The sequence below is a fragment of the Narcine bancroftii genome, chromosome 3 (assembly GCF_036971445.1).
Source record: "Narcine bancroftii isolate sNarBan1 chromosome 3, sNarBan1.hap1, whole genome shotgun sequence".
Classification (NCBI taxonomy): Eukaryota; Metazoa; Chordata; class Chondrichthyes; order Torpediniformes; family Narcinidae; genus Narcine; species Narcine bancroftii.
The window spans coordinates 44215810-44232725 of NC_091471.1; the positions used below are offsets into that span (position 1 = coordinate 44215810).

A 16916-nucleotide genomic window follows, 5' to 3' on the forward strand; every position below is an offset into this window, starting at 1 on the left:
GGCACTGGATTACTGATAACGAGTCTTCTTTAAATGTATTAGTTGTAGCACAGATCTGCAATACTTTATGAGACCTCCAATACAGCACTGAAAAACCAACCAAACCTGTGTATGGTCACACCCACAACTTTATGAATGGTAAATGTTTAGGGGCTTCCTGAGCGCTCTCAGTACTTAGGCATCTTACTATAACTTAATGGATAGGTTATGGTATAAAAGGTACCAAGCAGAAAAAAAACAGCAGGCCAAGCAGTGTCTTTATGTAGCAAAGGTGAAGATACGTCAACGTTCTTCCTACATAAATTGTGTGAGACCTAATTTTATTCTACATCTGAAATCTTTGGGTCATGATTTGTGAATTCTGATAGGGCGAATATTTGTAATAAGATAGCCGTAATGTGGAGGCTGTTGCCTGCATCAGGGAGCATTGGATCAAGATTTCAAACTGGAGAGCTTGAATCTAGGAGCCTGGTTTAGAAAAAAAAAAGAATAGGGAGCATTACACTTTAGTTACTTTGAAATATTATTGTGGTTCGTTTGCAACCATTGCATTCAGTGGGGAGGGAGGCTAATATATTGTTAATATATCTTAAAAGTATTATAACTGATTCATGTCATATCAAGATAGGAACCAGCATGTTATCAATTTTTATTTTGTCATGTGATTCTACTCTATTACTTTGCAAATAATCAATTTTAAGATGATTCTTAAAAGTATTTAGAATTGGCAGGAGTTGAACTTATAATTCACTTCAGTAAAATTAAATTTGCTTTGGCAAAATATAGTTGACACAAACATGATCAGTGTTGTGGAAAGAGATTTGAAGGAGTTTTTGTTGAATAACTTAAGTCTGACTGGCCCTGATTCTGCTCCACCCCCTCCACCTATCCCTAGAGTGCTGCTATGCCACATCAGCTCAGATTTAGTTTTCATTAGCTTTCATTTCTTTGGGGTATATGAAATGTTCATGTACTGAACCATCACAAACAATAAAACTGGCTCTGAAAGAGAGGAAGGAGAGGTTCTGGCTTACATGGAGGAAATACGATAAACTTTAAATACGGTAAATAATGAAGGGGATAATTTCTTGGTTTTTTTTGTAATTACCACCCCTTAGAAAGGTAGACCAGCTTTAAAATTTATCAAAATCCAAGTTAAATTAAATTAAAATTTTAAACAATATTGGATATTCACTACATACATATGAAAATAAATATTTATGCATTGGAAAATAGTAAGAAAAGAGAAATTATCTGATGTTGGTGTCATAATTATTTCAGGGCAGTCTTTTTTAAATACTGTATATATTTTTTCAGCAATTTGAAAACAAAGCACTATTTAATAACGAAAGTTAAAATGAAAATTGAACTATTTTAAGCAATGAATTATCTGTCTTTTCTGAAGAGTATTTTTTTAACGTGGAGAGAATATTTGTATTTAATTTTGAGTTCATCTCAATAATTTTAAGAATTGTCTGGTAAATATTCTTGAAATATGCATATTCAATTTCTACAACTTCCCTCCTAACTATTAAATATTATGATGTCCACCAGAAAGGTTGTGATTCTTCCTTCATACAAAATACACAATCCAAATTAATCATATTTATTTCAGAATATCTCAAATAATGTTGTCTAAGACATTTTTACACACCCACATGTGAAGGCAACTTATTTGTTTCTTTTTTTTTAAACTGTTTCTGAAATAAGTTTATATTTGGAAAATAACTGGAGCTTGATCGATAATTTGAGCTTAATTTAAATTCCAAAAAAAAAAACATTTCAAATTTGTACTCATTTTATACATCAACAAGAGCTACATGTTCAACCACAGTTTAAAAGTGAATACTTCAATTAAACGATGGATGAGAAATTTGTTCTCATAACTGCGGCAATCCAAAAGTCACAATCATTTCTGAGGTGGTGGAACTGAGATGCTAAACTATATGCAAAAGGAATAAGTAAAATTATAAAAGAACACTCAAGTTGAATGCTTTTTGAAATTTGACACTCACATTATGGATTAAAAGCCCACTCAACAATGCCATATTTTCTTGCCACATAGATGAGTTTCTGATTAAAACATTGGACCTGGGCTAAAACAGCTCTTATACATTTCAGCTGTGCACAAATGGTGACTGGAATGGATAGAGGAAAGAGAACTTGTTCAAAATGCAACAGGTAATCTCATCAGTTACCATATTTGACAGCATACAAGACCCATGGGCATATAAATTCCCCCAGCCCCCACCATTTCAGCAGAAAATATTAATTTTATTTTTAGTGTATTTACAGGTAAGAAGAATGTTTTGAATTCAGTCCTCACTCTCTTTGCTCTGCGGCTTCTCCTTGGCAGGCCGCCCAGCCCAAGGGCCCAGGGTCCTCACCAGGAACCCCCGGGTGTTGCTGATGTTGGTGAACGGGTTCCTTCTGTACCTTTTGGGCTTCTGGCGGAGGCCGCCGTGATTGGCTTTCTCACCGCGGGGGGGGGGGGGGGGAATGAGTGGAAGTGGCGGCTCCAGAAGTCACGGGCCGACCAAGGGAAGGTGGTCCACAAAGCTGTGGGCCTGCTTCCTGAACAGCCACAGCACTTCCGTGGGCTTTTTGAAGCTGGGTGAGTAGCCGACAATCTGCTCGGCAGCCATCATCGATGCCGAGTGGAAAACGGGGGCATCCCTCCCTGATGCTGAGCCACGCAAAGACGATGATCACTCACCATTACCATTCTAATTTCAACTTCGAGCCAATTTTTGGGGGGAAAAAATTGGGTCTTGTATACTGTCAAATACAGTCTTCAGATTTTAAAAAAACCTCAAACATTTTAGTTTTCTCCTTCAGTCTTTACCCCGATTTTCATTAATTTGGTAATCTCACAGCCTAGCAAATGTTATCTAAATACCAAACTGCTAATTCTATTTTATTCAATTAAAGTAGAAATTAAAATATATTACAACAAAATTATAGAATTTATTACACTAATTTTTCAGGTTCAATCATGATTCTTCTCTAAACAAAAATGCACGTAAGAATAGTCCCTAGCTGAATTGCTCCCAGTAGTGTACACTTGCTTAAAGCAATCAGAAACATGATCAATTCAATAAACTTTGTCAAGGGAATAAAGTAGCTCCTGAGCAGACTACAACTGATAATGATACTGTCATTTTATAGATCTCTGCAATTTTACAATTTTGGAATTTTGATTTTACAATTTTGGGATTTTGGATGATAGAAAATAACAAAGTTAAATTGTCAATTCATGTTGCGTTAACTTGGTTGGTCCTATATTAATCATGACAGAAAATGGGTACCACTCACACAGTACAACAATGCGAGAAAAATTAAAACCGCTATAGTCCTTTGCAAGCAAAGTGACCGTAAACCTGGACATCTGCGGGATCTGCTGCACTAGAAATATTTGTCTGTAAAATCAGAAAAATAAAACTTCTTTACTCTGGATTGCTAGCTAAAATCTTTTCTCACTTTACTTAAATATTCAGGTTCAACATTAAAAATATGATTTATGACGTCATAATTGGAACTCTTCATTCCCTCTTTCCCACCCACCTCACCCTCTCCAGTCCTGCCTTAAAGCCAAAAGCTGAAACAGAACATTAATAAATGTTTTGGCTTTTTAACATTTTCCTGCTTTATTTCATGATGTTTTAATTGTGTCTTACATTTTGAGTTATTCAGTGGGTGCGAGCAAATCTTTTCATTATTCACTAGTTGAGTTTGAAAAAGTGACTAGTAATAAAAAAATTACTGTATTCAATAAATCAGTCTCATGTCACAAATATTACTCCAGCATAATTCACATGTGAAAATAGGTCAATACATGAATAACAACTGCCCCCGCTCATGTTTTTATGAGGGGCAGATTGACCATTTTATTGAAATGAGGCAGTACTTTGTACTATATTTTTTTGCAGTTTATTGTGAAGGATTTACAATGCTTAATTTACTATAAATTGAACTTCAAACCCTATTTTCTATCAGAAAGTTTATTAGGAAAATTAATTTTGCCTGCAAGCAAGCAAGATACTGCTTTTTTAAAAACCCTTCAAAAAAAGACAGAATTTGAAAAGATCAATTACAATCTTATATATTTTCTCTGCTTGCTTTGTAAATTGCAGTTGCTAAAACTGAATGTTTGAAGCAGTATGCACGGGCTTGCAAGCCTCAATTAGAAAAAAAAAATCAACCAACACTGTACATTTGAGATCACTGTTAATTTCTACAAATCAACTTGTTCATTTTTTTTTAAATTTAAACCAATTCACAATTACATGGAGGCTTACATTTTGCAGTTTTAAAAGAAATTCAACCACCCACAGTTCTCAAAAGGGTTTAAAAAAAAACTTCACTCTTTAAACCTGTGTAATAAGGATGCAATTTCCAACGAAATGACCACAATTAAATTGGAGCATCTCACTTTTTTTCATGGAATTTTCAGAAAAAGCTGGAATAATCTACTTAAAATTATAGCACGTTCACTGTTAGAAATAACAAAAACAGAAATCCAAAACACAAAATTATTTTTAAATGGGTGAATATGCATAACAATTGCATTCCTTGCTCTCTAATTTAAATAACGGCGATGCCTCATAATTAGGTTGCTGTGTAGCCTTTTGTTTTTCTTTTGTTTATTCATTATTCTGATTTTTTTCTGTCTTCGCTGCCTAAAGCTATCTGTTGCCAAAATCAGTCGGAGACTCCACAGAACCTTACGAGTTGTTTTGCTTGTCACTGATGCGCGATGTTTCGTCCATCGTTACAAATAAAGTACCAAATCAAATTAGTAAAAGCTTGCCAGTGCTTTTTTTGCTGTAAATACATCATTAAAAAAAATTGAAGGTAATAAATAGAATTTTCAAAAAAAAAGAAATACGCAATTCTCGTGAATAAAAACTTTACCCACAGCTTTCAGCGGTCAGCACACGGCATAAACAATCTCCGCAAGATGTTTGGCAAAATATCAAGCCCGGCGCAATGTTGTTGCAGAGCCAAAACAATGCCTGCTGTATTATGCACAAAAATCTAATTGTCAAGTTCACGTACAAAGGAGAGATCTGTGTTTACTGAAAGCCTATGGTATGTGTGCCCCATTATAACAATCACATAACTTTCCGTAAAAAAAGAAGTTTGTTTTACCATTAGCTGAGAACTACGGATCGGATCTGCTGCAGTGGGCGCAGACCCAAACTGTTGTCATAATACATTACTTTTGTTCTGATGTAGCGATTAAAATTCCAAGTATTTTTAATGTTGTTGATAAATAAATTAACTCAAATATCTATGCCATTATTTTGTTTCTAGTGAATAATATGAATCGAGGTTATTCCAATAGAGCACAACGCTGTTTAGGGACTGCTCCTACAGCCATCTGACTAAATTCCTGGTTACCTTGTGAAATAACACAATCTATTTTTTCTGTCTTATTGCATTGCAAATAATTAAAACAGTTGCTTTGTAATTACTCTTTAAAACAGGTTACCAGTGTCCAATCTTCAAGGAATGTGAGATGAACATAAGTAGAAAAAAATGACTTAGAATAAAATTGAAAACAGCATAGGATATCAGTGATTCCTGCACTTAACTTTTTTTAAATTCACCCCCCCAAAAAAAAACTCTGCATCTGTGGAAGGTTAAATTAAAAGTTATATTAGCTGGCAAGCTACAATTTCACAGATGTTCATCTGTATACACAGTTTTTTTGTCTGTGAAACTAAAAACCGCTCGACTCCATCCTCTCAGTTCAAATGGGCCCTGGTGAAAGCTGTAATAGCTCCCTTTTGGCCTAAGTACCCTAACCTGATTAGAATCAGATGGAGTGAACTCAACAAGGAGGAAAATAAATATGCGCTCAGTAACCACTTCCCTCCAAATCTTCCAAAATTGTACCTTTCAGTCTTTCTGTTTGTAAAGCAGGAGTGGGGCAGATAGGGATGGAGGGGAGAATGCTGGGGGTGGAAAAAAAAACACTTCTAGTCATTCTCTCAGGGCCCAGTCAATGAAAAAAATAAACATCCAGATGGCTAGAATAAACCTTCAGCATCACATCGCGCAAAATTTCCAGACAGCACTTTTTCCTCCCCGCACTCTAATATAACCATCTGCATACATTTATTACAGAATGCATCAGTTCTCAAAAATAAATTGTAACCAACTTTTCCAAACTATATTTACCGGTATATGAATATACTTTTTTTTAACTGAGCTATGACAGTAAGTTAATTGTTAAGTAAAAACAGTTAAAAAAGTAACATAAAACTCTGATGACCAAAATGTGCCGGACAGCCAGCAGGGTAACTCAAAGCAGTTTTCTAACCTATTTCTTAAACTATGGAAAAAACAAACTTCCTAATATATTCCTTGTACAACAGCTCAACTTACCGCTTTCCCATTATAGTAGTACATTAATGAGTTGCCACCCATCCCGGGTATTGTGTATGCACAATACATGGCCCTTTTATTCTTTTCTTCAGTATCACACTAACAACTTTTATTTCAAACTCAGCCGTCTTTTTTTTCACAACAATTCCTTCAGTTGCATTTTCCCATATGGCCAGGCCGAGCATGGTGAATATGCAAAGCAGGAAGAGACCATTTTTGACGTGATGGAGGGGAGGGGGGTGGCAATGACTCTCTAGCGACTCACTTCCCAGAGCGAAAACTGGAAGCAGGCCCAGTACCAAATGAGACCGACTTCCTAAAAATGCATAGAAGATTCAACTTTCTGTTGTATTTGATTAAGTCTGTGAAACATCACCGATCCTAGAAATTGGAAAAAAACTTCACCTATAGCCTCTCCCCACTTTACAGGTTTCCACTCAATTGCCTTGGGGTAAAGTAGAATAGGGTACATTATTGAGCTGAATACAAATGCAGTTAATTGACTCCTTTTTTTTCTTTTAATTTGATTAAAAAGCTAGTGGCAGGAAGGGAATCGTATGATGCACATCTAATAACTCCACCATCTGTCTCTGTTCCTGGCTAGCTCCCAGCATTGTACACAGCTGCTGAAGAACTACTAGTGGAGATCAAAATGACCCCAGCTAAAATAGGCAGGTTTCAGACTTCCCGGTCAACCACAGAGCAAGAGCTAGTCGACTTAAACAGCAGCAAACCGGACAATCACATCGGACAACACAGAAGAAAAACAACACTCGATTTAAAAGAATTTTCTTTCCAGAAAAAAACCGCAGCAGCATTTAAACAGGGAAACAGGTTTCCCCTTTGCCAAATTCAGAGCACCATGGGAAACAGGACCTTTGGGAATTGATCCCAAATGAAACTAAATAATTTGCATATGCTGAAGCTAATGCTATCTGAGCCTCCCAAAATTCTCCATAATGAATTTTAATAATTAAACCATGTCTTTTCTCTTTTTCTATGTCCAGTGACAACAACACATACACATAGAAGAGAGCAGACCATGTTAAAGTTAGGTTAAAAAATGTCAGCTGAAGCCTACAGTTGCGTCTTGCTGAGAGAAGGGTGTGGGATAATGCTTTTGTCTACCTGACTTGCTCTCACAGTATTTATGTTGAGTCCCAGGAGAGTGGAGTAAACAGTACTTGAATTATAATCACACATTTCATTCCAATTTCATGCTTTGAGGATTTCTTCTCATTAGAACAGTGAGTTGTCAATCTGACACATTTCACATTTGCTTTTTAAAAAATCATCCTTAAAGTGTCTAATGTACTTAGAGCAGAGCAGTTCAAAAACAAATTTCACAATTCCCTGCAAAGGCCTTTCACACTTTTGAAACATTATCCTGCCTTTTTATGTGGACCTGTAATTATGACTTCCAATGTTCATGATATTTAACTACATAAAACCACTGCACCCACCAACCCTTTCATTCTGAATACTGAGCACCACCCCTTTAAATATTAACAACACAAAGTAAACATTTACTAAAAGTTTATTGTAAAAATCAGAGATGGACATGGAACCATTTGCGGGGAAAACTCCAGTCTTTGCCTAATCCTCAGTGAGCCTTTGTGATTAGTTCACCACCGTCAAGCACAGTGAGGACCAAACCCCCAATAACGTGATGCAGGTTAGTTGTATAAAGACTGCACTTTGGTTGCAGATAGATTGCTGTGAGGTGAACTGAACACTCAATATTTAGGTGCACATTATTCGACCAAGGAAATGACAAATACAAAAAGCCAGCACAGCAGACAGGAGGACATTTGCCACTTGACATGCTTGTTTGTGAAAAAGCTTGCATAATTTCAATCTAATTAACCTGACTTTCTGTAGTTTAGAAGCTTTAATGACCCAGCACATTGGCTCCATGGTGCTTATTCTGATTTCCAATTTGCTTATTTTTGATGGCCTAATTCAAACACTTGCATTTTGCAGGAAATTGTCAAAAAACAGTTATTTTCTACCAGCATGTCATTTTCTTTCCTCCAAACGCCATATAACTTGTATATCCTGCACCTCCCCACCCCCACCTCACCTTAATTACAAAGAAGTCTTACTTAACAACCCAGAATGATATTAGATGGCAGGGAGTGTTGGGCGTGTACTTCTCCAGGAATAAGCTCCCCACCCTTTGAGGCTTAATGAGAATGACACTTAAAAAGCACCAACACTCAAGACTTCACTTTTTAATATGCTCTTATTTCAAAGGTAAACATTTGTATTAAGATGCAACTCCATAGCAATAATTTCCCTCTCCATTCTATTCAAATTGCTCTAGCTTTTGTGCAAGTCTAAACCAAGATGAGCCAGTGGGCTGTTTTCCTGTGAAGTCATCACAGCGCTTCTCATCCTCATCTGACATCCACATGTCAACACTTTTTCTGTAGTTGCTTCGAATGATTGGGGAAGTACCCTGGATGATTTTGGGCTTTCTTGGACTGAAGATGCAGGTGGTTTAATGGGACTCTGTCCCAATGGAGCCAGTGTTAGAGACATTGCAACAGCAGTGAAATACGTTAAACTTGGCTTTAGAAAAGGTTTCCAGCCTCTGACAAATTAGCTGAAGTGTCAGGCCTACGAGTTAATAAACAAGAAAGAAATAGGAAAGGTGGAAAAAAAAAGGACATCAAGCTTACTGATTTGTTCTTTACCATTTAAGTGCTGGAAAATTACATATGATGTCCATATAGGGAACCAGGGTGCAATTTTGGAAGTCAATTTCAGAAAACCTGAAATTCTATTCCACATTTCTCAAACACAGAAAAGCTTTTTCACATTACGAAAGGATAGACTATGATTTTTTTTTCTCCAATTTACAGACCTTTTTTTCAGATTTGATAGAAGGGTGTGACTTGAAATATTAACCTATCCATTTAACACTGAAGGTATTTATTTTAAGTATTCCCACTTCTTAATTTTCAATTTCCAGCATTCAATTTTAAAGAGATCCTCTTGCTGGAAAGGTTACTCAGTAAGGGTATAGATGACATCAATGCAAACATTCTTTTCGTCCCTGGCTGGCGATTGATCTGAACTAATTGGCTGACATTTGCTGACTGCAGGCTGTCAAATCCGACCCATGAAATTACTTAAATTTTCTGATGAAATATTTACTCTCCCCAATGAAAATTGTTCTTCATCCACAACTGTTGAGCTGGCAAAAGGTCTCAATTTCTGGCCAGTTCCAGGTGCAATTCAAAGAATTACAAGTGACTTTACCAACCTCCATTTGCAAACACTAGACTAATATTAGAACTAGAAAATTAATAGCCATAATTGCATGTGGGGGGGGGGCGGAATAAAACAAGTGTGTAAGAACGTGGCAGCTCAAAATATTTGCAATCTGAGCACCATAAAGTAAAAAAAGAAATGAAGAAAATGGGGTTTTGATATTTGTAGAGGAACACATCTAATTTAACAAGTATTTGGTAAAATGGTAAGGTAAAAGGAATGAATATTTCTTCAGATAAAGGAGGAAAGCGAGTAAAGATACAAGAAGCAAATATTTGTTGTATTGTTTACAGTATTTGGTTCTCTTGCTAAAAACACACAACCAATTTCTTAATAGTAATGACATCGTCACAAGCACTAATTCTCTAAAACCTCGTCCTGCCATCTTTACGGGTTTTGGAGTGCCCTGATACCTCACAGCTGCATCCATGGTCAAAGCTGAAATGTATCTAATCTCAGCTAGGAGATAACCTCCTTCCCCTTTTCCTCCCCGTTTTCCCACTTAAATCAATGCCCAAGACTGTAGGCAGCAATGTGATTTAGTGTTAATTCCAAGATAAAGAAGCTTTACTGGATGGTTCACAATTAACCTGGATTAGAACACTAGATTTCACTTGCTCCAAATATGGCTTGCTCTTTATTAGGCAGATAATATACATTTTGTTTCTCAATTTACAAAGACGTGCGGAGAGTTTGGAACAATATGCAAGCTGAAAATTTCTCTATACCAATGCAAATAAAATGATATTGCTTACAACATATGTCTATACCAGTGTTAATAATTCTTATTTGGATTCAATGCAAATTAATGATTAATTTAAGACATGAAGGAAAACTATTAATTCGCACATTTTAAGGAGAAAGGAAGAATTAACAAGGCAGAAATTCATCCTTATCCACAAAGTGCAAGAAATGACAGCATATGTATATTGCAGACTTTCCAAAATTTGGTTCACGAGGCTTTAATGGAGTTGAGTTTTGAAGGAAAAAAACATACAGCATATGCTGCTACATTACGTTACACATTTATCACATGCAACTGAGGGTAAATCTATACATAGCCTAAATTTAAAATATTCAAAATGAGTCCGCGTTTAAAGAGTTAACAGTGATATGCTATGCAATTAAGGAGGTGTTTAACATGATTATGAACAGGAATTTGATGCACAAAAATTAGACTTGGAAGAAACATACAGGTGTAAGATGTCATTTTGCAAGACTGCCCAAAATTTTAAAACATTTATGAATGATGATATACCCAAATAAAAATATATCAAAAAACAACTCCGAGTACTCTTTTACACAGCAGTCGTCAGCTTAGACTTGGGGCTTTTGACAAACACTGAACGCAGTAAGGAAGCTCTTATGTATGCATGATTTAATCTGCAACTAATTAATATGCAAATGTATTCATATGTTAGTTACTAAATTAAAAATGCGATGCAGACCTTATGGTGATTCTTTAGCTGTAATCCACTTCCTCCCTCCAAAATAAAGGTAGTTAAAATGTTCAGATAAGTTACTCATACCTTCAGCATACTTTTCATTCCTGCATAACTTGTTGCATTAAAAAGCATCAATGGATATTTAAACAATAGAGTTCAAAATAACAGGATAAAATGCTTTGGACCACTGCAAAGGAAAAAAAAATCCTCGAGATGCTGCGCCAATTAACAACCTGGAGCACACCAACATTCTGTTAACGAAGCAAAATAATTCCCTCTCCCAGAAAGACATTTATTTGTCACAACACAAATGTAACAGTGCAGAAGCACAGCAATATGATGAGCAGTACACACTCACACACAGTCACTCACACGCACACACCCTCACACTCATACACACACACCCTCACTCTCACACAAGCACACACACACACGTTCACTCACACAAGCACACATACGCACACTCCCTCACACTCGCGCACTCCCTCACACTCGCGCACTCCCTCACACTCGCGCACTCCCTCACACTCGCGCACTCCCTCACACTCGCGCACTCCCTCACACTCGCGCACTCCCTCACACTCGCGCACTCCCTCACACTCGCGCACTCCCTACACACACACACACACACACACACACACACACACACACACACACACACACACACACACACACACACACACACACACACAATTGCCATATATAAACACACATTTATACTTGTTTATGCACTGGGAAATTATCACCTTAAAGTATTTTGAGTAGCGCTTCATCGAAAAAGAAAAAAAAATCCTACACTGAAAACCTGTCCAAACTTCAAATCTGAACAACTCTTATCATATATATTCATCAGTGCACTTGAAATTACTGAAATGAAAACCATAATTATATTAATGGAAGGCAACGTGTGCATGAAAGGAAAAAGCAACATAAAGAGCTATAAAGGTTTTTCTCCGTGAAATATGACAAAGTAGAGTTTTATTTTTCATTCATTTGAATAATATCGGGGATATTATATACTACTAACTCTGATAACTCCTCCCCAGAACAGAATGCAAATTTTATTAATGCATCTTCCAAGCCAATCTCAAGAAGTCACAACATATCAAATGTAGCCACAATATGGTGGTAGCTATTTAATTGATGTAAAGTTTCGATTTTTTTCACAGTTTAAATATAGACTAACAGACACTTAGAAACATGTGACCAGGGTATAAATTGATCAAATGGCTCAGATGTTGTCACAAATCTGACAGCAAACATTAATGGAACTTTCCTTATTACTCAAAGTTCCCTTGAAAATATTACAGATACAATTCATATCCAAAGAGAATTTTACTTCATAGAGGTGCACAAAATGTTTGTAATTAGTGTGCAATACATACTTTTGACAAGTGTAAATATTAAAATTATAATTTCAAAATCACTTTTGCAATTACCATTTTCAAATTGAAGCAGTTCAGGATTTGGGTACTGAGTTTTACCATGTCTGGCCTGCACATTCTAACTGAATTTAAATGAATAACTCAATGTATTTACCACACATTAAAAACATTCACTTCATGAAAATGTATATATTTTTAAACATCCTGCCTCAAGACAATGACAATTTTCAAAATGTATCTTTAGTTTCAAACTTCCTACATTACATCAATGGCAGATTTCTCAATAAAATGTCAGTGGACTAATTTGAAAAATTAGTTAGAACAAATAAAAAAGCTAGGCATGTTGATTATCATCAGAAAATAAGCCAAAAATAAATAAAATCAAAATAGTTGGCTGGAAAACTAGAAGAAAAAAATAGTTGTCAGTGCAGACTTATATTTTTTATGTCATTTTATAATTATTTGTAATTCAGTATTTATAATCATGGGTGATGAAAATATTTCCATTATACTTAATTTAGCCAACTAGCCAGGTGGAATGTTCCCACAGATAGTGTGATGTGAGACACCGATACACCTGATAATTCAAATTGATTCACAGGCCAGTCCTCGCAATAATACAACATTGTTGTCTTGTTAAATGCTTTTCAAATGACATTATCCTCTGAACAACTATGGTAAGCACGACAGATGCGATAACTTCCCTTAATAACATTTCTTTCTAACAAAAGAGCAAGAAATCTCACTAATCATTTATCTATTGAGCTTCCAAAAACTTATTTGCTCTTTTTTTTGGTGGGAAAATAGGGCCGCTACATAGTACTGCCAAATCCTGGAAGAAAAGTGTCGTTTATCTTTGATGACCTTTCCAGAGAGCTGATTCCACTACAATTCTAAGTAGACCCTTTGGCATTGCTGGAAACCCACTCTCATACAATGAGTTATGGCAGGCTCATAACTTGCACATGCACACAGAGCAACATATTACGAATGCCGGATGGGGTTTTAAAGTGAATTTTACAGTTCATTTTGGTAGAAATTAGCCCATCAAGCTTAAAAATTAAATCAACATACCATTAAAAAGAGCAATTTGATTCCTTCAATTCATATTTCAAGCCTGAGCACACACAGTCATAACAGAAAAAAAATATAAACCCAACCAACGGAGTTAAAATGGAAAACTAAAACCAGATACTAACTGCTCAAAACTTCTGCTGTTTTTAAATATAAAGGTTTTTCTTCCTTCACAATTACACTAAAAAGTTACAGAAAATTGTCCTCAATTTGGAGACCTTAGAATGCACAGTTGTCAGTCTCCAAATTCTGTCAATATTTCCTAGCCAGATCTCTGCATGTTAGGGATCAGCCCCATTGCCAGGGTGGAGTTTGATTGCTGCTGTACTTGTCCAGCAAGAGGCTGATTGAATTTGTCAGTTTGTTTTAAATCCATTTTTTCATTTGCATGCTGACCACTTCATCAAGATCAAGATCGAACGCAATTTCCACTATCTTTAAAAAAAAATGCAGTTTATATGACAGAGTAAAATGAATATTTTAAGAAAATGATTTAGGATTATAAGCACTCAGATCTGCAGAACCATTTTGAGATAAACTTGGGAAGTATTAAAATAATTTATATATGGTTAGAACAAACTAAGATAATAATAAAATTTGAGGCCCACCACAAGAACCCAAATTGAAATGATAAGAATTCCAAGTTTGGATTCAATGTGCTTGATTCACGAGGTGTCTATTTAAACATTTTCAAAAGTAAGACATACTAATATAGATTAAAGCCACATTATTGCGACTTAAATTTTGCCTCCAACAATCACAGGTGAACTTGGCAATTATTTACCATTTTCTGACAAAAATGAACTTTTAGTGACCAAATGGGATATCAAAGCAAGACATATTAAAAAAAGATGCCAAGATTTCAATGAATTTTCTATCTCCAGAAAATGCGGTGACATTTGAACATGTCAAATTATGTATATATAAACAGGTAACAGCATTAGAAAGGCAGGTAAGCATTAGTGCAAGGTCACTAAATCTGAAAAAAGGATACAACTGTGAAAGTTACATTTTCAATGCCTCCAATCTCATTAATGACGATTGGAAACTACAATGTATTATCAATGAATTGAGAAAATAATTTGAGAAACATTTAAAAATTAGCACTAAGCAGTAATGAGGTCCAACTGCGCTGGGTAGGTCACGTCTCCAGAATGGAGGACCATCGCCTTCCCAAGATCGTGTTCTATGGCGAGCTCTCCACTGGCCATCGTGTCAGAGGTGCACCAAAGAAGAGGTACAAGGACTGCCTAAAGAAATCTCTTGGTGCCTGCCCCATTGACCACCGCCAGTGGGCTGATCTCGCCTCAAACCGTGCATCTTGGCGCCTCACAGTTCGGCGGGCAGCAACCTCCTTTGAAGAAGACCGCAGAGCCCACCTCACTGACAAAAGACAGAGGAAAAACCCAACACCCAACCCCAACCCACCAATTCTCCCCTGCAACCGCTGCAACCGTGCCTGCCTGTCCCGCATCGGACTTGTCAGCCACAAATGAGCCTGCAGCTGACGTGGACATTTACCCCTCCATAAATCTTCGTCCGCGAAGCCAAGCCAAAGATTCTCATTAGTGGCAATTGGAAACTACAATGTATTATCAATGAATTGAGAAAATAATTTGAGAAACATTTAAAAATTAGCACTAAGCAGTAATGAGGTACAGTCGATGTTAGTGTTTCAACCAAAAATAAAAGGTCTTACATTTATCAGAAACCGGATTGCCTCCTGTCTTTTTTTTTCACATCCTGACTGATCTGTTGCACAATTCCAGCCTTTCCTACTCTGAGACCAAATTTCCAGTTTGTGTTTTTCACCTGGGGGGAATCGACTGTGATGGACAAATTCAAAACCAACTCACAATACCAACTTTACAAGTATAAACAGTAACTTCTTCACCACAAAATAAATCTTTGGTGTGTGTTACTACACCTGTCCCTGCTAGCTCAAAGGCATGCACTATTAAATAACTCAAAAGCCACCAGAAGTTATAATTTTCAAATTATTTCAATCATTACCGATGTTTTGAAAACTATAATTAAATCGCTAAAAATGAAACCTGCCCAGCAGACCTACGAGACAATTAATTGAAATAAGCTTCCTCACCGACAAACAAAATGTTGTAATTTGTAACCTGTTGTGGATATGCCAAACTATGATTCATGAGCAATTCCAACAGGAATGGCTAAAGGGTGGGGCATTTAAAATAATAAATTTCAAAAGCTTAACTAAAAATTCTCAACAGATTCCCACTTAAATACCTACAATTTTTCCTCTTCTGAAAAATTAAACGGCTGTTGGGAGGAACAATTGAAAAGTGAAACCTCAGAATGAAACATCTTTATATTTCTCTTGCCTTCCTACAGTTATTCTCTCCTGCTCTGAAAGATTGCAACAGAAGCTTCAGTTCGTCTCCACAGGCACTGGCAAACCTCCAGTGTTCCATGCTAGCCAAGACAGAGTTTGTCACCAGGCTATTCAAGTGTGGGCATCTTCACCCAACTGTCACGCTACATACATTTTCAGCAGGGAATGGGAAGAGTTTCCTCAGCCTGCCTGGGAAATTTGACATTCATCCATCGTCATACCAATGCATATCAAATAATTCTGTAGATTCATCCCTCGTCTGGGCAGATGAGTATTTCATTCTGTGATGTGTTTGGCAAGCAAATTGCCATCTATTTGAAAATTTACACAAAAATCCCAGATTTTCAACACGTTGACAATATGAACAAAGAAGTATTTTTCATTAAATTGTTAGCTATGAACAACTCTGGCAAAATCCGCAAGAATTGGATTTTGGGGCTGCACGGTTAGTGCCACACTTTTGTAGTGCCAGCGAATGGGGTTTGAATCCAGCGCTGTCTGTAAGGAGCTTGTAAATTTTCCCCGCGTCTGCTTGGGTTTCCTCCGGGCGCTTCGGTTTCCTTCTACCGTTCAAAAAGTACGGGGGGTTGTAGGTTAATTGAGTGCCATTGGGTGACAGGAGCTCGTGGGCCGAAAGGGTCTGTTACCGTGCTGTATGTCTAATTTTAAAATTTAATTACTCATTCCTAAATTGGCAGAACGTGGTGAAGACACTCTCAACTGCTAAGGTGGGAAGTGCCAGTATTTTGACTCAGTGATAATGACAGAATGGTCAGACATGTTTAGAGCAGCGTTTTTGAAGAAATCTTCACAAGATTGCACATACTGCTGGTATGCTGCATGGATGCGAAGGGACAGAAGGCTTTAAGTAGCAACCTGGCTACTGATCTAATTGGCTGCTTTGTCCTAGATGGTGTCTGCTTTCTTTTGTATTGTTGGGAGCAGTACTCATTCAGACAAATGGAGAGTGGGTCATTG

The 16916-nt window shown here is 36.7% G+C and overlaps 1 protein-coding gene across 10 annotated transcripts in view; it reads right to left on the reverse strand.

Annotated features, from left to right (window-relative positions):
* LOC138757126 (transcription factor 4-like) overlaps nucleotides 1-16916 on the reverse strand; it is a 664743-nt gene that overhangs the window by 175011 nt on the left and 472816 nt on the right. For 2 of the 10 annotated variants that reach the window (XM_069923944.1, XM_069923943.1), the window contains exon 1: nucleotides 6394-6547. The exons of the other annotated variants lie outside the window; for them this stretch is intronic. In XM_069923944.1, the coding sequence (XP_069780045.1) occupies nucleotides 6394-6462 (69 nt within the window). In that variant the 5' untranslated portion in view covers nucleotides 6463-6547. Of the gene's footprint in view, nucleotides 1-6393; nucleotides 6548-16916 lie in introns of those variants that run through there. 10 annotated transcript variants of the gene reach the window in all.